This window comes from Pholis gunnellus (genome assembly GCF_910591455.1).
Source record: "Pholis gunnellus genome assembly, chromosome: 4".
NCBI lineage: Eukaryota > Metazoa > Chordata > Actinopteri > Perciformes > Pholidae > Pholis > Pholis gunnellus.
In genome coordinates this window covers 1,787,413-1,815,268 of record NC_136530.1, presented here as the reverse complement: position 1 = coordinate 1,815,268, position 27,856 = coordinate 1,787,413, and the positions used below count along the sequence as shown (strand labels likewise).

Genomic DNA, 27,856 nt, shown 5'->3' with positions numbered 1-27,856 from the left:
AATGCAGCTTTAACACATGAAGCTTTGGCTTCACCTGCCTCCAGATCAACCAATAGTTAAATTAAAATGCAGTAGCCAGTTTCCTCTCTTCACATTATCCCCCCCCCCCTTTGCTCCGTCCACAGCTCAGTGGCAGCAGCCGAACCTCCCCAAGCCCAAGAAGGTGCGTCCGTCCACCAGCCGCTACGCCGCGCTGACGGAGAGAGGGCTGGACGTGAAGGCGGCCTTCTTCCCCGACTGCAGCCCGCTGCAGCCCGGCGGCCTGGTGGAGAGCGACGACCTGTAGAGACCACCGGGGGGGACAGGGGGGGGACGTCTGAAACCCTAAATAACCCTGAACGCTGCCCTGGTTCCCAGCTCTCCTGAGACAAAATACTTTATGACGGCGCAGAGGAGGCAGAATACAACCACCTGAGGGACATTGACCTGCCGATACAGAACTAAAGAAGCGTCGAGCTGGTGCGGCCGCAGAGGGTTTCATATGTTTTTTATAGTACGACACAAACCCATTATATCACAGAATTCATCCTCCGTTGCTTCATTCTATCAACTGGACCTGGAAAAATGATTGAAGTGTTTAAACCGCGAGGACGGACTGTTCATAAATGTGCTCTGGAAGGTTTCACGAACTGTGCGGTTGTTTAAGTGCCTCTCAAGACTGTTAAGGAAAGAAATACAGATTTAAAAAAGAAACATAGGATTTACTAAGCATGTTTTAAGTGACGCACAGACTGATACTGTAACTGTACGAAGCACAGCGCTGTTTCAAAAGAGACAGAATGGTTCAAAGTATTGTATCCGTGACGTTTCCTACGTGCAGCGCAGCGCTGACGTCGACAGTATCTGACTGTGCGTCAGACTGTCTCACTGTCTTCACGGATGAGCTGACAGATGGTGGACAAAGGCCGGGCCTTAACAAACAGGAAGTGTTTGTTTGTTTGTTTGTTTTTAAGCAAAGGAAAAGAGGTTTAATAATGAAAAGAATGAGATTTGTTTGTTAAGGAAGGTTCGATATTTAAAAGACGGAAGAAAAAGCAGGTTTACATGATGGACATCAACTTTTATGTAAGTTAACACTTGATATGTCTGGAAGACTAAAGTTGCCATTATAATAAATAAATAAATAAATACATCCATAAATCTCTGAATAAAGAAAAGAATAAAAGAAAGAAATGTGGAATTTAAATCCTCAATTATCAACATTTAATGTGCAGATTCATTAAAAAATAAATCAAATGTGCGACAGAAATTGAAAAAAATAAATGTACATAACACGTGCTATATGTTTATATTCTTTCTTTATGAAGTAATTCATGTATTCTTTATTTAATTACTCCAGTGGCAGCTTTAGTCCTCCACAGTTAGAGGGATGGGGACATTTATTTTAGTGATTTATTTTTCTCTTTTCTTTGATGTTTTATTTTGAAAGGGTTGAACTGTTCTGTCAAAGGTTTCACTTTATTTACACACACACATCAAAGATTGTCCAATTTATTTTTGTATGAAAAAAAAAAAAAAAACTTCCGACAATCTTGACGTTTTAAAACTAAATGTTTGTGAATATGTGAACCTTTCTGTATCATGACGTTTTATAAATGTATTTACTGCCTTAAATCACTTTCAGGATTAATGCAAACACAACTTATTTGCATGTTGTTTCTGGACACTTGTACACACACACACAGTGCCAAACGACTGTTTCCAGGATGTAACCCCCCCCACACACACACACACACACACACACAGTATTCAGGGGTAGAAAACACTCTAAGCTGGTAGAAAGTGAAAAACAAGGTATATTTATATCTACTATTTTCGTCACCTCTGTAATATTATATTATCTGTTCAGAGTTTGCATCAGCTGACAGTTATTGTGTTTGCACATTTTTATGCCAATCAATGCCTGTATATGGATTGTTTCTCCTGATATTATTTTAGGTTATGAAAGTTAATAAAAAATCAAACTCTTCAGAGACAGCGTGAGATGTTTTCATAGACGAGCAGGCTCGAATTAAAAACAATGGCATGAAACACATCAGCCACATCAGCCACAGTGTGTTAATGTAATCCACTACTTTCAGTGGAGAGTATTTCACTTTTTGGATGTAAACAGCAGGTTTCAGTGAAAGTGACCTCTGACCCCGTCCGTCCACAGCTGTAACCAGACACTCAAAACATTCCCAGAGCTAAAAATACCTCCTCCTCCTCCTCCTCCTCCTCCTCCTCCTCCTCCTCCTCCTCCTCCTCCTCCACTACCTCTAATGTCCTCCAGCTGCAGCCCGACATGCCTGGCCCCCTTTGACGGGCCCCTCCAGAGGTGGGCTGGGGGGGGGGGGGGGGGGGGGCAATCACTGGCTGTGAGGGGGTCTCCCCAGATGAGGGGGGGGACGTGGAAAAAGACCAACAGCGTTCAATCCACTGATCAAATTTAGGACCTTCAGGACTGGGCCAGACTCTCTGGAGTCAGCAGCGTCATCACCCACTGTCACACACACACACACACACGTACACACACAGACGTACACACACACACACACACACACACACACACACGCACACACACACACACACACACACACACACACACACACACACACACATTAGGCCACGCCTACTGCAGCTGGACAGAGTGACTCAGCAGAAAGACAAGCGAGCAGCTGGACCGGGGTCCTCTGAGACATGTGGTTTTTCTGTCTCTTGTGTCAACAACAAGTTACGGCCTTTTTACAACCAGTGCAAAGATTTACGTTGCGTTCAGGTACCTTTGCTACCGTCAAGGACGCTTTAAAGTACCACGAGCCCCCGGGGGCCACGACTTTTTCAAGGAACTGCAAACATCAACACAGCTCTGCCCCGTCCGACCTGCACAAACACCACCGCACCTAGTTTGGATACAATATAAATCAGGTCTGTGTTTAACACAAATATTTATTTCTCTGATTATAAAACAGGTCAGTGAACGCCGCTCTGAGGGATCTTAAAGAGAGTGTAAATGAGACGACGTCCTCACTAGAACACTAATCCTCCTTTAGCCTAGTGGTGGAGACGTGAAGTCATGTGACCGTGGTGGAGTTCCTCTATAGACTAACTTTAGCTTTTTACGTTACACTTCAAACATTATAAAAGTGGAGTTCATTAGTGAAGTTTATCTTGATGAGCAAAACCTGGAAGAATCATAAACGTTTTTTCTGCAATAATCAAAAATACAATAGAAGAATCTCATTGACTTTTTATGGAGGGAATCAGAGATGCTAACTTCCTGTTGAAGTACAAAACGAGGTCATCCCTGCTGCTCTTTATTACGCCTCAACAATCACTCATGACAGTAATTTTCCGAGTCATATAATCATTGTATAATCACCCATAGTGGAGCAAAGTCACCTTTAATGTACAGGTTGTTCACTGTGGGCCAACATCCATCTCTCTCACACATCATACACATGTATGTTAACACACAGAGGAGAGGCAAAGGAGAACCTCCTTCTCTTTATGAGCGTCAGTCAGTAAGAGAAACAGATCTCACTCAGATATACAGCAGCTAGTTAGATCTCTATTCAAGATATAAAAGATTCAACACATCCCAATATCATAGTATGTCGAATGCAGAATGCTTTTCTGACCCACAATCCTCTGCACAGCAGAATGCAGAGACAGACAGATGCAACGGATATGTTAGCAAGAGGGTCAGAGGTCGATGCTCAACATCTTTTTAAGTGTAAATGTTCAGTCAGATGCTCCTCGGTCATCAGAGCTCTGTGTCTGAACCACTTCCTCTACAGTCTCAAACCAACAGGACCTGAGTGAGGCTTTTCAGTCTTCTTTCCCTACATGGCCAGCTGCAGCCCTCCGTCCACCACCAGCACCTGTCCTGTAACGTAGGGCGACTCCAACAGGAAGAGAGCAGCCTGGGCCACCTCCTCCGGCTCACCCAACCTCCCCAGCGGGACAGAGCGCACCCCCACCGCGTCCTCCTCCTTCAGCCCGGCGGTCATGTCGGTGCGGATGAAACCTGGAAGTGTGAGAGAGGGCAGAGAGGTGAGGAAGACCGTGAGAGGAGAGGAGGTGAGGTAAGAGGAGAGATGAAGGATGTACTTGTACCTGGAGCCAGCAGGTTAACTCGGACGTTACGTGAAGCGACTTCTTTCGCCAGAGAGAGCGTGAAGCCCTGGAGACCGGCTTTACTGGCGCTGTAGACACACTGACCAGCGTTCCCTCTCAGGCCCACAACAGAGCCTGCAACCAGCAAACACACAACCATTATGATTATGAAGTACGACTGACATGTTTCAAAATAAAACTGCTTTTTATGTCTTTAAGTTTAACCCTCTGAAGCCCAAAACCCACCGGCGGGATAAAAAAGCATCTTATCTCAATCATCACAATCGCCAAAACTACAAGCTGTGAAAATCCCTCATAATCATCAGATTTTCATCTTTCTGACGGTCCTTGAACACATCACGTGTGACGCTTCAGTCAGAAAAAGCAGCCGAAACAAAGCTTAACATTTTGATATTTGATCAAAAATATTATATTCTATAAGTCCAATTATAAATCTCTCCTCTAATAAAGAGTTCACTTTAACCAGATTGTGTAAAAACATTAAACTGTGAAACTATGAAGACATGATTGATTCTTCTGAGACCAACAGTCATGTGACCACAAATCAGAGAAACTTTGACTGAACTTCAGGAAGTGAACACAGAGAGGAGAGTAGAGGAGAGGAGAGCAGGAGAGCAGGAGAGGAGGAGAGGAGAGGAGAGGAGAGGAGAGGAGAGGAGAGGAGAGGAGAGGCTGAAGTAGAGGCGGAAACATGTGAATAGTTTAATGTATAAAACACGTGGAGCCTCCATATTTCCCAACAACATTATTAATACTTGTGGACTCTGGGGGACAATGTTGTTTCATTTGTAAAAGAAATTATTAAAGATATTCATCTTGTGTTTTTTCTATTCTTTATGATTTACGTCATTCTAAATGTGTTATTCTGCACAAAAGACATTTTTAAGTTCTCTCTACTAAAATCATTTTCCTAAGTTCCAGTCAGCCACTGGTTCTATTAATCTCATCATTGTAAGAACATAAAGTAACAGTTTGGGTCTTTACTTTTAAACGTGGGTGACTCTAAAGAGAGCAGAGAGGACGTACGCTGCCCTCTGGTGACCACATGATGCTCGTCATGGAGGACTCAGAGTTATCAGCAGTACCTATGTTAACGATGGCGGCTCCCTGAGTGCGCAGCATGCTGCGTAGCGCCGCCCTGCAGGTCAGCATGCTGCCCAGCAGGTTGGTGTGAAGCACGGCCAACATGTCCTCCGGTTTGGTCCTCAGCAGCAGAGCGTCCCTGAAAACACACACACACACACACACACACACACACACACACACACACACACACACACACACACACACACACACACACACACACACACACACACACACACACACACACACACACACACACACACACACACACACACACACACACACACACACACACACACACACACACAGATTTTAACTAAATAAAAAAAGTTATGTGCAACCGATGTAAAAAGTTCGTCACATGTCACAGAGTTAAAGTAGTTTCTTATTCTGCCTGATGAACGTGTTTTAAAGCATTGTATTGTATTTCTTTCAGTGGGCCATCATAACATCAGTAGGCTCAATAATGTGACATTTCCACTTGATTGAGTTGAAAGCGTCCCATAATGCAACAGTGTCTCCCTCACAGCAGGAGGTCAGCAGAGCAGTGAGGTGGAGAGCCACTCACCGGTTGATGCCGGCAGCGTTGACCAGATAAGAGACGTCTCCACACGTCTTCTGGATCGTCTCAAAGCTTTTCTTCACCTCCAGCTCGCTGGAGACGTCACAGCTGAGAGACACGTGGTCGACTGGAGAGAAACAGAAGCTCTGTGACAACGTTAACGCCCACAAGACTGCTTTATAAATATATATATATATATATATATATATATATATATATATATATATATATATATATAAATACACACACATCGTTACACAAAACAAATCAGTGCTCTGTGTTTAAACTATAGAACTTTACCAACGGAACAGAAAACACAGTGTAAATGTTTTTAATAGAAGTGTTGAATTAATGACCTGAAGAGAAACAACACAGTTCTCACAGCTCACACACATTTATTTTAATGTTTTTGTTTTTTCAAAGGCTCCTCTGGACACAGTGCATCTTGTCCTTCTGCATAAATGTACGTTACATTCTACTGTAAATATAAAAATAAACTGCAATATTTTTATTCTATTTAAGCTTCTTTACGTTCACTATTCTCTTGGCTCCTAAATGACCTTTTTTAAATTGTATTTACATGAACTTTAATAATGCGTTTCTTGTGATGTTTAATGTAAAGCGCTTTGAATTTGCTGCTGAACTGTTCTGTATGAACGGTAAAGAAAGGAGGAGAAGAAGAAGCAGCTCAGTTGTTGGTGCGGCTCATGATGTTTCCGTGCTGCTGACTGAAACATGTGCGTATCAGTGCGTCTCCGTACCTCCACGTAGAGATGCCACGGTGGCTCTGGCAGCGTCCTGGTCTCTGGAGACGACAGCCACCCGGCAGCCCCTCTCGGCCAGCAGGCGGGACACCGCCCCCCCGATGCCCCTGGAGCCGCCACAGACCACCGCCAGCCTGGACATGACGCACCGAGGACCCAACGTAAAGGAGACGAGGGAGGCTGAAGCAGAGCCTTTTGCTCCTTGGTGCAAAAGGAAATAGAAATACAAGTAGTGTAAGTAAATGTGAACAAATGCAACGTGATGCATTAAACAACATTAAAGCAGTTTTATGTTTAAGTAGTCAGTTGTCTAAACGCACATGGGACAAGTTTACTTTCAGGGTTTATTTGAACTCAAAGCTCATCTTTTCCTCAATTTCACTAAATAACCAAAGAGATTTCTGTAAAGAAACGTGCTGAAGGAAAACTTCTCCATGTGTGACTCTAGTGGTGCCTGGAGAAGAGGGTTTATTCCTCATTTATTTATTTTAAAGCGACCCGGTCCAGCAGAGGATAAACTCCATGTGTTATAAACAGTAACATGTCTCTTGCATATTAAAATATTCCAGTAGTATTTTCTCATTTAATCCTCACTTTACCCCAGAGACAGTAGATCAACTAAAGTGAGGATCTGTGTTACATTAATAGACTATAATCTATTTTCATTGCATATTCTTTCATAATACTATGAACCTTTGCACGTCCTCTAGAATATATTCTTGCACATTCCTGCATAGCTCTATTATTTTAAGCAGTTACATTGTACATATTTCTCTCTTTTTTTCCAGTAGTATACTTATTTTATTTATTGTAATTTTATTCTATTCAATATTTATTTTTCTTGTCTCTGCATTATTACACCAAAGCAAAGTCCTTGAATGTGTACTTGGCAATAAACCGTATTCTGAAACACATACATCCACATCAATAAAAACCAATAAGGAATAAAGAAAATACTATAAAATAAGATGAGATACTTGAGCCGTACTGAGGACTGGTTAGACATAAAACAGACTAACAGAAATGAAAACACACGGTGAGCTGATGTCATCAGAAATGTCTCAGTGAGGTCAGTCTCGTGATATATTTTAGGGTCATTTAGCCGTTAGTGACGTTAGCAGGTTTCAGCTAGCTAACTGTGATAGCGTGATACATGTTATAGCACTAGCTGCAGCTTACCTTGTCTTCGGCTGCTGTTCTTCGTCGGATAAACCGGGTTCCTCTTCTGTAAATAAGTGTAACGTACTGTTTCAGCTGAGCGGCGCCATGTTTGTTTCTTTGTTTCGCTGCGTTGCGCGTCGTTAACCGATAGATGGGGTAGTGGTCTCACACAGAAGTATAAAGTACTACAAGCCGAAAACAGGACAGACTTTCAATGTTTCTCATCTGTCTTTGTGGAGGTTTAGGTCTTTTTTTTAAAGCCAGAGATGTTCGATACCCCTAAAATAGAGAATATACCGGGGAACCGCCATGTACCGAAGCCGAGAATGGCCATAGTAGCATTTTTCATTCCGTTGAATTGGTGACATTTGCAGGTTGTAACTTTTCAAAATAAAAGTTCCTTATTTATCTTTTTTTTCAGAACTATATCTAATAACACTAATATTTAACTATTCAAACTGTGAAAGCAATCTCAGGACATTTTTTTTATTATTAATTAAGCTTTTTAAATGGAAGATGGCTCAAATGAGTAGCATAGCATTAGCAAATACATGAAATGTAGCCACATAGCATCAATGCTAATAGCACAAGAACACTTAGCACCTTTAAGTGGTTTACCTGAACATTTCTTTAAAAAATAAGACATAAGAAATAATTTAGGTTACAGGATTGATTGAGATTGACATTATCATTTATACGATATGATTAAAAATACATAAAATAAAGTGAGAGAACTTACTTTTGGCCTTCAGGAGACTCAAATGATTCTACTTCCTGTTGATGGTGTGACTTGTGTCATGTCCCACATGTTTATAAGGTGTCAGGACTGAGTGGGACATGGGAACACAATTATTTAACTAACTTGACCTTATTGTACTTAATTATTATTATTAGGGCTGGGCAATATATCGATATTATATCAATATCGTGATATGAGACTAGATATGGAAATATGTCATAAATGTCTTTTCCTGGTTTTAAAGGCTGCATTACAGTAAAGTCATGTACATTTGTGAACTTCCCAGACTGTTCCATTACCTGCCTTTAGCCACTCAGTCATTATATTCATAATATTGGGTAAATATGTTGTGAAAGCAACAATAGTCTCTACAATATGGTAAATGGCCCTCAACCGCCAATGCCTGCTGCTAAGGTTAGGCAACAAAACCACACAAAAAAAACATCATGGTTGGACTTAAAATAAGTACGTAAACTAAACTTAACTAACGTCACTAATACAACTTAAACTAACAAAAACTATCCTTGAATCCAAAATGCACGAAAAATGAGTTACAAATTGTCTTTGAGGAATGAATATTCCTGTTATGTCTTTTCAATATACTGTAGAGGTAAACATACTGCTCTATACTCTAATCACAGTTCTACTCTGACTTAACTTTTAGAATGTTATATATTTATACCGACACACGGTGCCCTAACTTGCTCTTTGCCTCTTAATTGCAGTCATTTATTCTCCCGTCTTTGCTTTATTGCTCCCGTGGAGATATATTTCACCAGCAGAGCGAAGCTGTCTCTGCTGTGAGTTGTGATGGAGAGGAGTTGGCGGCTTTCTCCTGGATTCTCCAATCAGAGCAAGAACCTCTGCAGGACTGATTTGTGAGGTTAAATCACATTCAGCGCCGCAGAGCCGACCCGTGACTCCGAGCAGAAGGAATTAAATCAGAAAAAAACACAACCCCAAACTAAGATCTGCTTAAATCTGTATTTACTCTTTATCTCGATGCTCATTAATTAACTGTGACAAGTTATTTTCAAAGAATATTTGCAGCTTCTCTACTTCAAAAATATATTTTTAACTGAATTCCCCTCAATGACCAAAGAACTTTTCCTTTTTCCTTCTTTTATTTTGGTAGGTTCAGCAGTTTAGTTTCTTCTTCAGTCATTTGTCAATTAGCCAATGAGGTGAAAAACCTCTATATACAAATATTTAATATATTTAACGCCCACTGCTGCCATAACTCTCGGCTTAACACCAGACAATAAACTATATGTATTTTCTATCTCAATTCGTGTGTGTGTGTGTGTGTGTGTGTGTGTGTGTGTGTGTGTGTCAGAGAGAGAAACTGGAGCTTCATTTGTATTCATTTATTCACATCTTTCACACCTTACTGATCTATTCATGCTCACCTCTTTCATGAGTGCACACCAGATATTTCTCTGTAACCCTGCACACACAACACTACACAACACTAACACACTTCCTGAGATAAAGATAGTAGTTCTCACCTCGTGGATTTTACAAATATTCACATTTCAGTTCTGTGTCAGACCTGCATGAACGAAACCTGAATGTTTTCTTTGATTTTTGGCAGCTGGTACTGTTTTTATATACATTTATTTTCCTTAATTGAGCCGTAAAAACTGTCCTCTAGTATTGAAGAGGGACCTTCTCTTTGAACATGTATTTATTGAAATCTCTTTGAAATACTGAGCGGTGAGGATGTGGCAGCCTGTCTGTGTTTCCTCCTGAATGAGACTCACCTGTCCGGTCGTGGTTACCTGGTCTGGTTACCTGGTCTGGTTACCTGGTCGGTGGTTACTGGTCTGGTTACCTGGTCGGTGGTTACTGGTCTGGTTACCCGGTCGGTGGTTACTGGTCTGGTTACCCGGTCGGTGGTTACCTGGTTGGTGGTTCCTGGTCGGTGGTTACCTGGTCTGGTTACCTGGTCGGTGGTTACCTGGTCGGTGGTTACTGGTCTGGTTACCTGGTCTGGTTACCAGGTCTGGTTACCTGGTCGGTGGTTACTGGTCTGGTTACCTGGTCGGTGGTTACTGGTCTGGTTATCTGGTCTGGTTACCTGGTCGGTGGTTACTGGTCTGGTTACCTGGTCGGTGGTTACCTGGTCGGTGGTTACTGGTCGGTGGTTACCTGGTCTGGTTACTGGTCCTATAACATGGTATATATGATCTGTCATATTTTGAGGAATACCTTTTTCTTCATTCCATTGTGATTTGTTGAATATGAAAAAATGGAAGTACATGACCTTTGAATGTTGTATACAATACTTTACATTTCCACTTGTAAAATATGTGTATATATATATATATATACACACACATACATGATATAATTGTACTCGTTTGTATATTTCCTGCTGAGTCTCATGAGGCTCCTACGTTGAGATAACGTATCACCATGGTAACAGTCCTCAGCAGCGGGCGGTGTGCAGAGGGCTGACCTCCCGTGTCACTTCCTGTCAGTGTTTCTCAGCTGAGCTCACCGAGAAGACGAACGACACCAACGACCACCTGACTTCACCCAATTACACTAATGAAGAGCAACTGTGTTCAGCTGCTCTCGTGTGTCGAGTCTCACGAGTTCAGAACACATTTTAGGCAAAAACTGTTTTTAATTTAGAGATTTTGTTCTATTTTTCCTCCATAACTCGTCTTCTTTCAGACTAGAGTTTACGTCTGTAGATTTCTCCTAAATTCACCAAAACTTACCATTACATAATGCCTCATTTGCATATTTACACATTTCAGAAAACTTGTAACACAATAAATAATCCTCTTAATGTCAGTAATGAACGGGTGAAGTTTCATGGTGATTGTTTTACTCTATTCACCATTAAAACTCTTCTTTTAAACTAGTTTAGATTTTTGACTTTCAACTGAAAATACAAATATATAAAATAATAAAAACATGAAGTCATTACTAAGAAACCAAAGCTACACTAAACTTACAAACTAACCTTTTTACATGTATTATTTAGTCAAATCTATATATTTATATCCAGTGGCATTAAATCAAATGTACTATTATAATTATTAATATTAGTCCGTTCAAGCTTTGTGTTGGAGACAAAGAGGAGAGACGAGGACACAAATACTCATGTACTCGCTAATACTAATACACGATACTAATACACAAGAAAACACAACATTACCGTGATGTACGGAAGAGTATTAGGAAAGAAAAACTGCATTTAGAGGCTTCAGTCTTGACTCCAGCCGTCTATCTGTGAACACTGGGATCCACCTTTAAAGTTCATCTTGTCTTTATTCTCAAAACGCAATTTTAAAAATGAAATAGTCTTCCGTAGTAATAAAACATCGACCAGAAGAATTATGGAAACCATTAGCTTTTATTGTTATAGATTTTTTTTTTTTTACAAAATGTGCTATTCCCTCAAATACTTCAGAATGTTTTTCACATAATAGATTTGTGCCAAATTTCAGTTTCACCATTTCAGACATACAGACAGACTAACTACAGACAAACACAAAGAAATCAAGTAAGTCACCTTGGCATGAGGAGAATCCGTTAAGTTGAACACAAAGCAACGTTAAGTTGCCGTGTGTTCCAATGAAATATAGTTTATTGACTGTTAAACGCTCCGTGTCTTTGAGAATTGTGCAGCTTTTACACCAACGGTCCGGAGGAGGAGGAGTCAGTACTATTAGGTTCGTCTCGATAGTGCAGGAGCGCGTGCGTCTGCGTGACGGAGTATTAAAAGGCTGGAACGACGAGCACAGAGCCGGAGGTCGGTGCGGTGCCAAGATAACGTCAGATTAATTCTACTTAAATTCAGAAAGACAAAAGAAAATAAAGAAAAAGTCCCTAACAGTGATTTGTACCATCCGTTTCCACACACAAACAAACTACAACATATTCCAGCAGTCAGTTACACAGTGGTCCCCCTCAGTTAACAGAGAAAAAGGCCAATTCAGTCAGGAAGTTCATTCTCAAAAGCCAGACTTGGCACGATTCAGTGATTTAAAGTGTTTAAACACCTCACAGGAGATCAATAAGTCACATTACATGAAATGTCGTGGGGTCCACTGAGGCGATAATGTTCATTCCTAAGAATACCTTTATTTTGGAGGATTTCATCACACGTTGAGAGATTTGATCCGATCTCATTCATTCTAAAACTGCTCATTTCTTTTTGTTTTATGTTTCAACAAGCACCAAAAAAAATCCCCTCAAATCAACACAGACATCTTAATTCAAGTCAATACGATACTCAACCTTAAGAACTCTTTATAGAAGTAAATGTACAAAAAAAACACAAACCCAACCGCAGAAATCAGCAAAAACAAAGAGATGGATTTCAATAACAGCTCGTGTTTCAGAGACGGGACAGAACTCCTCGTCTCTTCCCGTGCAGCTCGTACGACGTTTCTTCAGGAAAACGCTCCGAGCTTCAGCCAGCCGGGTCGTTTGTTGCCACGAGTCACTTCAGGAATGAGTTCTAGTGAACAAATAGAACTGTGAGCCTGCTGAATCAGCTGCTAACATAAATACACAGCTACGTCTGAGAGGAGCTACGCAGGTCGCTAAATACAAAGAAAAGGTACAAAGTAAGATAATATTTAGACTGCAACGTCCGTCTTGGAGTGTGTTTGAAATAAAAATAGAATAAAGGCTTTAACCAAACAGTCCTGCAACACAGCTGACACCACTCTGTCTCCCGTAGGAGGTTATGTGCTGATCACATGCAGATATTTGATCACAGCAGGTAACAGTTTACTCAGCAACTGGAGGTCAGTGAACGCCCCACGGGAACAGTTTTGATGCCTTTAGAAATAAGAGAAATATCCGTTTTTCCCTTCGACAGGCGACGGTAACTCCGCTCACGTGTTCTCGCTGCAGCCGACTGACATGATGCTCATCAGATCAGTCTGAGGGAGTGAAGCGTACCCGGTGAGGTCAAATAAGGCTCGGTGTCAGCTGAACCCTTAATGTGTTGCACTGCTACAAACAAAGAAAGAAAAAAGGCCGATCTATGAAATAAGTTAAAGTGTGTAACATATCTATATCAACAGCTCAAACTGGTTGTTTTTAGGACTAATCATCTTTGTGTCCTTTATGTACAATAAAGTGAGGAACAGTACAAGGCACACATTTAAACAGCTGAATTGTTACAAAGATATAAATAACCAACAAAAAGAAAAGAAAAAGGGAAAATGTTCATGAGTAGTGTGCTGACTACGGAAGCCCTGAACGGACATAATACAAACGCTTTCATCTCGTTATCTTAAGAAGACGAGTTCTGAGTCTTGAAAATAAAGAAGGTTGTTTCCTGTTATAACTTTAAATGTTTGGATCAAATCAGTCTGACTCACCAGCTGACAGAGATACGTGTGTGACTACATCCTGTTTTCAAAATAAGGTGTTAGCGAAATACATATATAGAAATAAGAAGAAAGGGATTATATTTAAAAGCTTGTTTCCTGCGTCACTAAAAAATAAAAATGTCAAATATTTTCCAAAGTAAAAGTCATTTCTACCGTGAAAGAGCTGCATTTCCTCTCAGTATGTCTGTAGTCAGAGAAGAAGTCAGATGTCAGGAATTATGGAGCGATGTGTGTTTTTATAGCACCTCAAGTTAAAAAATGTAGCTATTTCATGTTAGAAATGAGGGACTTTTACTTTGGAAAATGTCATAATTGACTGTATGTATTCAGAGATTATTATTCCAGCAACACAAACATGAAATGAAGGCGTTTCCCTCACACTTTAGTGGGATTTACGTGTTCATTTATAAGCAACACAGGTAACATGTATATATACGTCTTCAGAACATAATGTATTTATTTATGTACTCTTTGTTAACACCTTATTTTGAAAACCGGACGTTGTCACACGTGAATCTCTCTCCACTGACTTCACCAACGTCTCCGTCGGATGATTTGACACAAACATCTTCATCCTTTGGTTTTCTCGTGATAAAGACACAAACAGCTGCTGATCCCACGACAACGATATTAAACATAACGTTCGAATAATGTCTGTTCAGGGCTTCCGTACCTAAACTCTGTCCACTGTGCTTTTCAATGACAACATGTTCTGTTCTCTCTCCCTCCCTCCCTCCCGCCGTCCCTCTCTCTCTCTCTCTCATGTGCCGACAGCGTTCGTTCTCTAAAGGAGTTAAAGTGTCAAAATGAAGGTCCTGTCCCGGCAAACCTCGCGAGCGCTGATCCGTTTTGGTTTTTTGCACGGCGACGCACCGCAGCGAGGCCAGTGACCGTGTGTGTGTGTGTGTGTGTGTGTGTGTGTGTTAGATGCTGTCTACAAAGCTGCCGGGGAACAGTCCGGTCCTGCCGTTCCTCTGCAGCGTGCCCTTGAACCAGCCGTCCTCCCGCTTCCTGTGAACGAACACAATGTCGCCCTCCTTGAGTTCCAGCTCCGCCTCGCTCTGAGGGGGATACGACACCACCACTCTGTACCTGCACACACACACACACACACACACACACACACACACACACACACACACACACACACACAGTGGGAAGCTTAGTTTATACTCTATAAAACACTATTTACATGTCTGAGGATTACAAAGTAGAATTGTTTTTTTTTGGATTCTTTGGAAAACTCTACATGTGAGTAAATATTTATCAGTCAAATCAAATAGTTTACACATTAACACATTTAATACTTGACTTCTTTTTGAATAAAGGTAATAAAGTAGTTCATGAACATGAGATATGAGTTTACAGATAATAATAATCGCTCCTCCTCATAGTGGAGGCTGGTTTATGGTGTTTTGTCGGCTACACCTTCAGTCTATGTTCATGTCTCTGCGTTACACTCGTTCCTCACAGTTAACATTGTTTGTATGCTCTCTAGTGTTTCAGAGAATAAAGCAGCGCGTTAAGTATGAACTCAGAGTCTCATTCTACGACACCAGGCGTGAGTATAAACTAAGCTTTAGTCTGAAACCGTTCACTGAAGTATTATTTATGACCTGCACTCGTCAACAAGACGCACACTGACTCAAAGTGTGTTAGATAACAACCAGAGCTGCAGACACGCGGGTAACTTCACTACATGAAGCGGTACTCGCTCTGATTCGGGTCGCCGTACCTCTCACAGATGATGGGCCTCGCGTCGTGCTGCTGAGATGAGAGAGAGGAGCACGGCTGGCGAGGAGGAGGAGCGATGGGGGCGCATCCATCCAGGGGGCTGCTCTTCCGGTAGGAGGACTCTGGGACCGAGGAGGACGAGAAGGCAGAAGACACAGCAGCAGGTTCGGGCTCGAGGCCGCCGGAGGGAGGGGAGGAGTCGTGGAGCGCCTCTCCAGCGGCAGCAGCAGCTTGTTCCGCCTCCAGGGTCGGAGAGGAGGGCGGCGAAGGACGAGACTTCTTCTTGTTGGAGGACAACAGCTTCAGGAGGCTTTTCTTTTCTCTCTGCAGCAACAACAGCAGCATCATGTACGTGTTAGAGACGTGGTTTTCACAAACAGACACAGGTACGCTCTAGAGTCTGGAACCGATGCTTCTTTACCGGCCGACACACAAACACACACGTGTGGTAAACCGCAGACTGACAAACACGACAAACGTCATCAGGAATCTCAGACACACCGAACCGCTGCAGAGCATTTTAAATCAACACTTGTAATGATGAAGGCACTTGAAAATGACAAGTTGACAAAAGAATCTAAAACTAGACACAAATCTAGTTATTGTGTGATGAACACGGCGCCACATGAACCAAATCTGAGCAAAACATCCAAACGCTTGGATCCGCATCACAGTCACTGTAACATTAAACATCACTGTGTTGCTTTTTGCACAATCTGACCCACGAATCTCTGCGTAGAAACAGTTCTCCAGAGTATTGACGTGTTCTCGTCCCTCTAATTGTTAGATTCAGATGTTATATAAACACATATATTCAAACATATCCGACCTTGACGTCTTTGTCCAGGCGGCAGGCGGGAGCCGAGCTGTTGGACGTGGGATTGTTGTTCCCCGAGCCGGCGAGGACGGCCCCGGGTCTCAGAGCGTCACCCTCCAGGGATGCAGCGCTGACGTTGGGGGGAGTCAGAGACGCGGCGGCGCAGCCCATCGCCGAGCCCGCCCGGGAGCAGCACTGGGCGGGACCGGAGGAGGAAGGCTGCGGGCACAACACCAGGTGTGGCAGATACGCCACAGGTGTAGCGGACTGGACGGGAGTCACAGCAGCTGTGGGCCGGTCCTGACTGTGACACGCAGCTGCAAAAAAATAAACGATATAATAAACGATATTACACATTTAAAAGCAGGAGTGGTCTTTTCTACGACTTATCCATTCACGAGTTTTATACAATGTAATGTTCAATCTAGTTAATAGATAATATTAGATTAATAATAGATAATAATGATTTTTTTTTAACGTTACAAACTGCTTTACGATAAAAGTATTATTTATCAAACAAACAACAACAAAGTAGAATATATCAAACAGAAATACCAAAACTAAACAAAAAAAAGCATAAAGGTTAAGAAACGTGACGGACTATAAGCCTCGAGTTCGGCGTATCAGCCGTCGCCATCTTGTTTTTTTGGAACCAGTGAACAGGAAGTGACCATATGTGGACTGAGGAGGAGTGACGTAGAGACGCCGTATACGTCTCTGGAGACCTGTCAATCACTGTGTAGCCCCGCCCCTAAAGCATCCCCTGCTTTATGGTCTGTGTGACTCTAAATGGACCATCATTTACTAAATGAACATCATGCTGTATTGAAGAAGACTTGAAACTAGAGATTGAGACCATAAACTCATGTTTACAATGTTTACTGAGGTAATAAATCAAGAGAGAAGTAGAGTCATTTTCTCATAGACTTCTATACAACCAGAGGAGTCGCCCCCTGGTGGTCATTAGCGAGAATGCAGCTTTTAACTCTGCAGAACCAGAGGTTGCCGCCTGCTTTAAATGTTAGAATTGTAAGACATTTTCATAGAGTCTTTCATCAAGAATCATTGAATTGAGTCGTGAAACCCTCTCCCACTTTATCTAAAACCCCTTTCACTAAACAAGCCGCCGTCTAGAATCCGTTTCCCTCCCGGTGAACGTACCGGTCCTGACCGCGTTGCGAGCCTGATTCACGGTCATCTGGGAGCCGACGTGCAGCGGAACTTTGGGCTGTTGACCCGTGGCCGTCTGAGCCGCCGTCACCACGGCCGCGGGTTGCGAGTTGGCGGGAACGGCGCTGGAGCAGACGGCGAGGGGCTTGTTGAAATCTGGACCCGGAACGATGGCCCCGAGGGCCGCAGAAGAGGGGCTGACGATGGTGACCCCTCGGCCCGCCTGGGTGCACAGACTCATGGGTACTTTGGGCTGAGTGCTCCCTGACCCCGTCCTGAAGGGAGAGGGCAGAAAGACGGTGAGTGTGAGGCAGCAGGAGAACGACAGGATGTTCTTATACCGAAATAAAATCTGCTTTTCATGCGGAAACACATGAGGTGACCCAATAAACGTGTAATTACAACAGTTTCTGTTTCTTTCTGTCTAGCAACCCGCTGTTGTTAAACATTACTACAAGGAAGCTACGCTTAATGGGAATTATTTGCAAAGTTGGAACATGTCACAATACCTAATAAAATAAAGTAAGTCAAGATAATTAATAGATTCTAGAAATGATATATAAACAAAAACATGACAAACGTTACATAGACAAACAAACAAGAACAAAATAAAAAATAGAACAAAAAGAGCAAAAGAGTTATTTCTTTCTGCTGCGTTAAGTCTGTTATCTGTGTTTTTATGCGGCTCTTGTGTGAAACCTTTACGCTGCCATCTTGACCAGGATGCCCTCGTAAATGAGATTTTAAAATCTGAATGGGATTCCCCTGAATGAATAAATGATTTAAATACCGAGACGTGTACTCCGGGGCTTTGCCGTGTCGAGCCTGACAGTGAATACGTTCTCAATGAGAACCAGGTGGGATCATTAACCCGTGGCTGTGCATCACAGACTAATGCATGTGAGAGCAGGCGTGTAAATGTGTGACTGAGTGTTCAGCGTTAATGAACCACCGACCTGCTGACGGGGCTCATGTAGTTCCCGGGGAACACTCCGATCTTGCCCGTGTGCATGGAGGTGCCCTTGAACCAGCCGTCCTGACAGCGTTCCAGCACCAGAAACATCTCGCCCTTCCTCAGCTCCAGCTCATCCTCCTTACGGGGAGTGTAGGGGAACATGGCCACGTAGCTGGACCAGGACAAAGAGAGGAGGGATTTAACACACACACACACACACACACACACACACACACACACACACACACACACACACACACACACACACACACACACACACACACACACACACACACACACACACACACACACACACACACACACACACACACACACACACGGGCTGGGGGGAGAATCAGTACAGCATAGTATCGCGATATTTTGCATGCCGATATTGTGTCAATACTCGAACGCAAAGATTCAATCTTTTTTTATATGAACTATTCATTTTGTAATTAGGAAGGTCGGGATTAACAGCGGTTATATAAATCACGATTTCATAACTACAAGAAATGAAGAAGCTACGATATCCTACGATAACTAACGGTATCTTACGATAACTAACGGTATCTTACGATAACTAACGGTATCTTACTGTATCCTACGATAACTAACGGTATCTTACTGTATCCTACGATAACTATCGATATCCTACGATAACTAACGGTATCTTACGGTATCCTACAATAACTAACGATATCCTACGATAACTAACAATATCTTACGATGTCCTACGATAACTAGCGGTATCCTACAATAACTAACAATATCTTACGATGTCCTACGATAACTAGCGGTATCTTACTGTATCCTATGATAACTAACGATATCCTACAATAACTAACAATATCTTACGATGTCCTACGATAACTAACGGTATCTTACTGTATCCTACGATAACTAACAATATCCTACAATAACTAACAATATCTTACGATATCCCACGATAACTAACGGTATCTTACTGTATCCTACGATAACTAACAATATCCTACAATAACTAACAATATCTTACGATGTCCTACGATAACTAACGGTATCTTACTGGCCCAAAGTGCCCATGAGTCTGTGCTACTCATGCCCATGATGTCCTACTCTTACAACATCTTACGATATAAACACCTCCGAGGGAACCCTCCAGCCACATATCTACCAAAAAAAAGAGCCTTAAATCGGCAGCGAGGGAGCTTTTCGGATATAAAATGACCAGGAAGTCACGTGAACCGCGGATTAATTAAACAGTAGTTGCTGCTTTCTATTCACTAGTCTGAAAATTCAAGCTCCATTCACAAGAAAAATAAGTACTTTTGTACTTTTTTACGACAGTAAATTATGACGTTATGTGTTGAAATGTAATCTTGTAAACTTAAATAGATCCAGTTGTTTAAAGGAGACGTCTTCACAGCAACATCAATATATTAGAGAGAGATTAACTTCTAGCTACACTAGCTCTTAGCAGATCATAATACATCATTAAAACTACCAATGTTGTTTTAAATCAATAAAATCACCGCTATAGATGACTTAAACAAAGTCAAAACAAGTTAATGATGAAAATAAACAGCGTAGTTCAGTTCAGATGTTGACAAACAAATAGGTCATAAATAGTAATATAATAAATCGTAATATATCGCAGTTTGAGCTTCACATTTTGTACAACGTGCCTTTCCGGCCGTGCACGTGTCATCGTCTCCCCCAGAGACCGTGCACTCTGACCGAGAGGTCGACAAACAGCCGAGAAGCTGGAGGAGTCTCTGGGATGTTCTCAGTGGGACTCGGGCTCTGCGTGCACGCACAGGCAGACACAAGACGAGGCGTGGGCGGATCTAATGCTTATCAGGTGTTTGGTGTCCTGGAAGAGTAACGAGGGGGGGTCAAAAGTCAGAGGGGATTCTCCAATGAGAGGAGACTCACCCACAGGTATTAACCCCCCCCCCCCCACACACACACACACACACACACACACACACACACACACACACACACACACACACACACACACACACACACGTCACCTGTGCTCACCCTCTGCAGCCTCACTCCCCCCTCCTCCCCCCCTCCTCCCCTCCTTCCATTAAGGCCTCGGGGCCGTGTCGCTGCGCAAACCGCTTCTGACATCTCACTGCACATTTTAGAAGACTGCATATTTTTTTGTTGCGGGACTGTTTTTATAGCTCACACTGTGGGTCTTTGTCTCCCACTCTGGTCGCTTATGCTGGGGGAGGGTCTCTGTCCGGCAGCCAATGAATACGCCGCTCCGTCGACGGAGGACTGCGGGGGAGGAGGCGGGGGCGGCGGGAGAGCATCCTGTAGAAGAAGAGCAAAAATCATAAAAATCATATTGGTAGTTTATCGACGTTTAATCCGTTTATTTCCCTCTCTGTGTGACGCAGAAGCAGACAAAACCAGAGTGTGTGTGTGTGTGTGTGTGTGTGTGTGTGTGTGTGTGTGTGTGTGTGTGTGTGGGGGGCGTAAGTGGAGAACCCAGTTTGTTTATTAGTAACAAAGAGGAAAACTAGAATGAGAGATCATCTGTCATGTGTCTCCTGGGGGGGGGGGTTAGAGTCTGGTTTGGCAGGCACCATGGTCTCGTCCCAGACTTCCCTCGCAGCTGAGAATTCTCCTCTATTACGGCCTGTTTGTTTGTTGCTAGGAGACCACATGGCTAGATGTTCAAAATCCGTGGCAAGGCATTTAAATCGAGACCATATGAAATGTGGAAAAAACAACAACAACATGTCTGTCGTCGACACTTCAGAGCTACCAGAGGATTTCTCTCAGAGCGGTCTGTGATGAGCCCCGGTACAATAAAACAATAAAGCTGCTACGTCAACACAAAGCAACACAACACAAAGCAACACAACACAAAGCAACACAACACAAAGCAACACAACAACTGTGAGCAACTAAAGAGCGCAGAGACGACTCCTGAACCTCAGAGGGAGACGAGCCGGCCGTAATAGCAGCGGAGTAATAGCTTCCATGACACACCGGTGAGGACAGAGGCAGCCCTGCGGTATGTGTGTGTGTGTGTGTCTGTCTGTCTGCATGTGTCTTTATGTGTGTGTGTGTGTCTGTGTGTGTGTGTGTACAGGCTTATGTACGCGAGAGTGTCGATGTGCATTTGGGTTCAGCGTTGACGCTTGAGCTGAGATAATTAGGCTGCCTGCAGGCTAGAGAAATCATCTGTACAGAAACATCATGTAGGGTTCCCAAGTGAAGCGGAGAGCTCAACCTTTTGTGTACACATTCCTGCTCATTCAAAAAAAAACTCCCCATGCCAGAGCATACACACACACACACACACACACACACACAGAGACAGACACACACACACAGACAGGAAGTGTGCGTGCTGGTTTTATGTGGGCTGAAGGGATTTCTTGACATTTTGTAGTTATTTTTTTCTTTCTTTCCCCTTCAGCTAAAAACATTAGTCAGTTCAGTTCTGCTTAAACGTTCTCTACATGTTGCTCTTTATTGAGTCTGTAGAGATTATAATAATAATAATAATAATAATAATAATAATAATAATAATAAGCTACTGTATCTAATCCAGATTAACACAGTTTCACGAGTAACGGCGCTGCTCGTTAGCAGCCGGTGGGACGTTCTCAGCTCCTCGGGGGACGTCTGCTGTGTGCATTGATTTTTATTCATATTTTATACTCGTGTGAACATATTCAACCTTTAATTCTGAGTTAAAATAAGAGTATGATGACACGTGCACTGTCTAACACAAATGTAAGCGTCTGAACCAGTTAGAATCAACTCGTTATAAATATGAATGAATGTCCTTTAGCAACATACACACACACATATATATTTAATCTGTTTAGCGTTACAGAAATAACCACGTAAAGCTACAAGATTCATGAGCGCTGCGGAGGACTCCACCTACCACGGAGATGGACGTGTAGCTCGTCTCCGAGGGAAACGTGAAGACCGTTGCTGTGGTAACAGGACTACTAGGGGGCGGGGTCACGATTAGTCCAGTTGTGCAAATGTGTACCTGTCAACGAGAAAAGAGAGACAGATGTGAGTCCAAAGTGCAGGACACGCTTCACCCCACACATGAAGAACACAACGAGCAGAACAGGATCGCTGAATCAGGGTTTCAGTGAGTCTGTTGTCTTTGTGGAGATCAGAGATCACACACACACACACACACACACACACACACACACACACACACACACACACACACACACACACACACACACGAACATCACTACTGTCTCTTTAAGTAAACACCACATGCTTGTAATCAGTCTCAGTCATCAGATTTCAGGAAGGAAAGCAAAAGGACACACGGGGGAAAAAGACGGCCTACTACTGTATTATAGAGCAACACACTGTGTGCAAAACGACGCTCACTGAACACACGTGAACACCTCGTATCCTGGTATCCTGGTACCAGGACCACAAAGGATGCAATAGGCCAAAAGAAGACCAGGTGACCACCTCATTGGACGTGTAACCGGTCATCCACGTGAGTCAGGGTGCTGTTCTAGTAACAAGGCCATACTGTTGGGGAGCTGGACACACAATATCCCTCCCTCCCTCCCTCCCTCCCTCCCTCCCTCCATGCTTGACTGCTCCACTCTTAAGGTGAGCCTCTCAGAGAGCAGCCCAACCTCAGATTCCATCTTGAACTGCTTTCTTATCTATTGTGCTCTGGGTGTGCCAAAAGGAAAAAAGCTAAGCAACGTGCTCAGAGGTGAGCCTGTTGGTGAAATGGCTGCCTGGAGACAGAAACATATCACAAGAAAACAGGGCAGGTGTGCTAATTTAAATAAAATACATTCTTCCTCCCACCAGACAAGACGTTCTCATGTTCCGAGACGGACTACTTAGCCCCCGGGCACCTGGGGCTTACCTTTGTTGTTCCTTTGTCTGGCTTGTGGAAGGAGAGATGAGTGGAGGTGAAGGGGTAAGAAGAGAGGAGCGAGGCTGTGTTTTTATTAAATCAGACGTATTGTGGTCACCGGGGAGATCACATCACAGGCGCACATTTAGATTCTGTTATATTCTAAAAGTAGCCTGATAATGACGCGCGAGTTCGTTACAACCTGATTCAACCTTCCGCACGGATACGCAGTCTTTGATGATACATAAATCATGTCAACATGAAAGGGTTTTTGTTCTTTAGAGACAAAAAAAATAAAATAAAAGATCCTCAAGATCCACTTTAGCGGAGACGAGCACTCTCCCCCCGTCTCCCCCGTCTCCCCCGTCTCCCTCTCACAAACACGCCGTCGATGAAAGATTAATGACGGAGCTTAATGGGGAGTTTTGGAAACAGCGTTTGAGAGTCTGCAGTATTCAGACAACACGAGAAGAAGATTTAAGACAAAACAAACAGACAAACAGAAGATAAGGTCAAAAACTCAGCTACAAGCTCCCAGAGCCTGAAGAGAGCCGACAACGTGACGTCTGTTTGAATAAAGTTCAACACTAACAACCGTCCTCATGATGCTCTATAACAAAGAAACAAAGCAGCTATTGGGTGAGCAGAACTGACCATGTTTAAAGTAATAAGAACAATGTGTTATTATTATTATCATTGTTATAATTATTGTTATTATTATAAACATATTTTTAATTTGTTTCCTCTTTTATATTATATACCTATATATATATAATATCATTTTTTATATTTATATAAAAAAGAAAATAAATAAATATTTATTTATTTATTTATTTATTTATTTATTTATTTATTTATAGGTATATAATAAATATATATTTTTTTGTATTTCTATTTATTCAGCATTTTTTTTTTTTTGTTATTATTATTATTATTATTACTATTGATCATTTCATGTCTAAAGTCAACAAGTACAATAATAATAATAATAATAATAATAATAATAATAATAATAATAATAATAATAACGCCCTATTTGATGAATTTCATCCACCGTTGACTTCCTGGTATTATGATTAGTTTTAGGCCATAAAGGGCCCCAGACTGAGAGAAGTCGGTGTTTGTTGTTCTGACAGTCTGAACACAGAGTCACAGCTGATCTCAGCGGCCCGCTGCCACAGAGCAGCTGGGAGTTCCCGTCACGTTTGGGATCGGTGTGGAAACCTCCAGAGCCGAGCTGGAGTCGCTGGTTTCTGTTTTACTTCAGGCGGGTGGAGTCACGCATCCACGGTTTCCAACGCTTGGATGGAGCTACAGCCCGTTCTATGACGGGGGGGAAAAGGGAAGTCGGCCTAATTGCTGACAGGAGGAGAGCGGAGCCTTGAGAACAGCAAACACCTGAAGGAAACAACAGGAGCCCACGCTGGACCCGCGCTCACAGCTCATGGGTGTTTTGCAATTAAATACCATCGGAGAGGATATCGACTGATTATCTCAGTTCAGAGAATGATTTCATAAAGAATGCCACCATAATAACACATTAAAGTGTTGCACATTTAGTAGTTTGGAGGTAAAGTTACACATCCGTCTACGTTCTGATGCATCAAGTGTGGAACAAGTACAGTCCGTTTACCGGTTACCGTGAATGTATTTAGATTTGATTTTCTTACTTAATTTGGAGACCTTCATCTTCTCTCCACTTGTCAATAAATTGTAAAGCCCTTTGAATTGCATTAGATCTGTTTGAAAGGAGCTATATATATATATATATATATATATATATATATATATATATATATATAAATGAAACTGGTCCGGAGAAAAAGAGCGTTCACATCTTTTCCATCGATAAAAGCCTTCAGCGCCGTTCTTTTGCTCTTCTTTCAATGACTCAGGAGCCGCCATTGTTGTTTTGAACAAACAGTCGCACACGCGCACACACCTAAGCCACGCCCCCAGCTGCCAGTAGCTCCTCTGATTGGTCCGGAATACAAACGCAATACTTGAAGCCCTGACAGGATATAGAGGTATCAAAAAGGTGAACTTTGTGCTGCTGCACAGCGATAAATCGAAGTTATACCTCATCTTGAATGGAGCTTATTTGTCAACCTGTATTCTTGTGTTTCAGGGTAAAACTTTTAGGAAGAGACCTGCAATGCAGCAGCCTGCCTGCCTCCCTGCCTGCCTCCCTCCCTCCCTCCCTCCCTCCCTCCCTCGTACCTGTGAAGGCGCGCTGCAGGACAGCCCCCCGCTGATCTCCCCGATCCGTGCAGCTGCCGTGGGGTTGCTGGAGCTGATGAGGACGGGCCCGCTGATCTCCATGGAGTGGCGCTGGGGGGGCGGGGCCAGCATGGGCTTGTGGGACATGGTGAGCGAGGTGAAGGAATGTCGCTTCTTGCTGTTCTTCTTCTCTCCCGCTCGCTGGGCGCCGTTGCTCTGGGGCCCCGAGGAGGAGGAGGAGGAGGCCCCCCCCCTCGCCGGAGTCTCCGCCGGAGTCCGACGGCTTGTCCAACTCTATCAGCTGCCGAGCTGCCGAGTTAAACTGTGAGAGAGGAGGAGGAGGAGGAGGAGGAGGAGGAGGAGGAGGAGGAGGAGGAGGAGGAGGAGGAGGAGGAGGAGGAGGAGGTGATGAAGAGAGAGTAGTACGGTGGAAATAACATACAGAGAGGTGATGGAGCTATGGAGCATTAGAGTGATCATGAAAACTGTCACTCTCTGTAATAAAGCCGTCATGGAAGACCTCCATCTTCATCCGGTCGGTGGAGAAGGTGAGCAGCAGGAATAACCGTCCAGTCAGTGCTTCACATTAGTGTGAGTGTAACCCAAAGCAATGAGTCACCGTTTATGAATTCTTTATGGGCTGAAAGAGTCAATATAGCATTTCTATTGAGTCGTTTTTTAGATATCTTGTAAACAACTTTAGTGATCGTGTTTGATTTTAGTTTAGAAAGTACGATTTACATTCTGTTTCATATTTATTCTCATTATTCTCTATCCAAAGATCTTCCTCGTCGTCAGCGTCTCCCCTTTAGTACATTTTCTTGATTATACTTAAATAATGCAGGACTTTAACTTGTAACGTGTTGTTTTTTGTGGTATTTATTATTATTAGTCCCGTTACTTCATTAAAACAGCTTCATACGTCTTCCATCGCTGCGTATTCCACTAATAATTAACGACATTAAATAATCTTGTTAATTTTCTTACCTCCACATATGAGATGGGGAAAATTCCAATTTTATCTCCCAGCATGCCCTCTGCCCAGTTCTCGTCCACTCTGCGGATCACAGTCAGGATGTCGTCCTGAAATTAAAAGACACAAGAGGAGCGACGCGTGAGAGGAAGAAGCTGATGAAGGAACGCTGCTAACGGAGAGTGTTTCTCCTCCTCCAGGGAACGAACGAGGTCGGGACCGTGTTTTATTAAAAGAGACGTGGCCGAGAGTCCGAGGCGTTCTGTGTGGAAAACTACGTAGTCAGCTGGTTTCTGTGTTTCTGCTCATGTGGCATATAAAAAAACAACTGAAACATCAAAGTGTGCCCCAAACAGCTGGACAGATATAACCGCTTAATTACTGTAGTTAAGGCCGTGTGTCGTTTCTCTGTGTGTGCATTCAGCTTAAATACAGCTGCTCATCAAGACGTCCGGCTCACAAGAACACAGGAAGCGTTTCAGTTCGCAGCCCTCACATTCTCACACACATAACTTGAGAAACTGAAACGCTTCGACTGTAACGAGAGGCGTCCATGTGACCGGAGCGTGGAGTCGTCTGACCTTGGAGAAGGGCAGGCAGTCCTTGTCCGCCTCCTTGTCCTTCAGCTCGAAGTCGTAGAGGGCTTTGCACTGAGGCGGCGGCTGCGGCAGCGGCTTGACGACCTGGACGAAGTTGGTGGGGAAGAAGCCGTGGACGCCGCCCATCTCCCCGTGGTACCAGTTCTCGTCCACTTGCCGGCGCAGGATGATGACGTCGCCCTTGACGAACTTGAGGTCTCCGGGTTCTTTGCCGTCGTAGTTGTAGAGCGCCTTGGCACAGGGGAGCTGGGGAACGCCCTGCAGGAGGAGAGAGAGAGACGAGAATAAGAGTCGCACTGTGATCCCATTAAAAAACTACAACCAGAGAGTCTGGTTCCCTCGTCTCAGAGAGTCGGTGGGTTTTTGGTGAGATCGCTCACGGTTCAGCACGCATGTGAGGATTTCAGCAGCAAAGTGTGAAATAAAGTTTTGAAAAGAGAGCTGCGGGGAAAAAACCCTCACAAAACAAAAAGTAACGCAATAATCAAACTAAAATAAACTGAATTAAAAGTAGCACAACTTTGGAAAAAGACTTTTCTTTCTCTTTGAGAAGTCAGACGTAGTCGTAGGAAACATACAACATTAAATCACCAATTTAAAAGCACAGAACAAGAGACGTTAAACCAGTATTCAGTCAGGAGGCTCGATGGGAAACTACATTTGTGTTTTTTGGACGCTGCAAACAAAAAAAGGAGACAATAATGTGAGAGTGTCTGTTTTTCAC

General features: G+C 43.1%; 3 protein-coding genes across 3 annotated transcripts in view; 1 reads left to right on the top strand and 2 right to left on the bottom strand.

The window, feature by feature from the left end:
• Positions 1–1,969, top strand: part of palld (palladin, cytoskeletal associated protein) — a 63,415-nt gene extending 61,446 nt beyond the window's left edge. The window contains 1 exon segment of the mRNA XM_079157393.1: positions 126–1,969. Within this exon segment, the coding sequence (XP_079013519.1) occupies positions 126–286 (161 nt within the window). The 3' untranslated portion in view covers positions 287–1,969.
• Positions 1,970–3,372: 1,403 nt separating this feature from the next.
• Positions 3,373–7,786, bottom strand: cbr4 (carbonyl reductase 4). The gene is made up of 6 exons (XM_079158607.1): positions 7,708–7,786; positions 6,526–6,729; positions 5,771–5,891; positions 5,205–5,341; positions 4,099–4,233; positions 3,373–4,009 (listed from the first exon to the last, which is right to left on the bottom strand). Exons 2-6 carry the CDS (start codon positions 6,668–6,670, stop codon positions 3,825–3,827), a joined length of 723 nt encoding a protein of 240 aa, XP_079014733.1. The 5' UTR covers positions 6,671–6,729; positions 7,708–7,786; the 3' UTR covers positions 3,373–3,824.
• A 4,013-nt stretch (positions 7,787–11,799) lies between these two features.
• The window catches only part of sh3rf1 (SH3 domain containing ring finger 1), a 22,121-nt gene continuing 6,064 nt past the window's right edge, over positions 11,800–27,856 (bottom strand). Inside the window, 11 exon segments of the mRNA XM_079157411.1 lie at positions 11,800–14,886; positions 15,530–15,852; positions 16,358–16,662; positions 17,507–17,790; positions 18,472–18,642; positions 20,650–20,777; positions 22,372–22,482; positions 25,561–25,810; positions 25,812–25,882; positions 26,548–26,643; positions 27,115–27,390. Of these exon segments, the coding sequence (XP_079013537.1) occupies positions 14,718–14,886; positions 15,530–15,852; positions 16,358–16,662; positions 17,507–17,790; positions 18,472–18,642; positions 20,650–20,777; positions 22,372–22,482; positions 25,561–25,810; positions 25,812–25,882; positions 26,548–26,643; positions 27,115–27,390 (2,184 nt within the window). The 3' untranslated portion in view covers positions 11,800–14,717.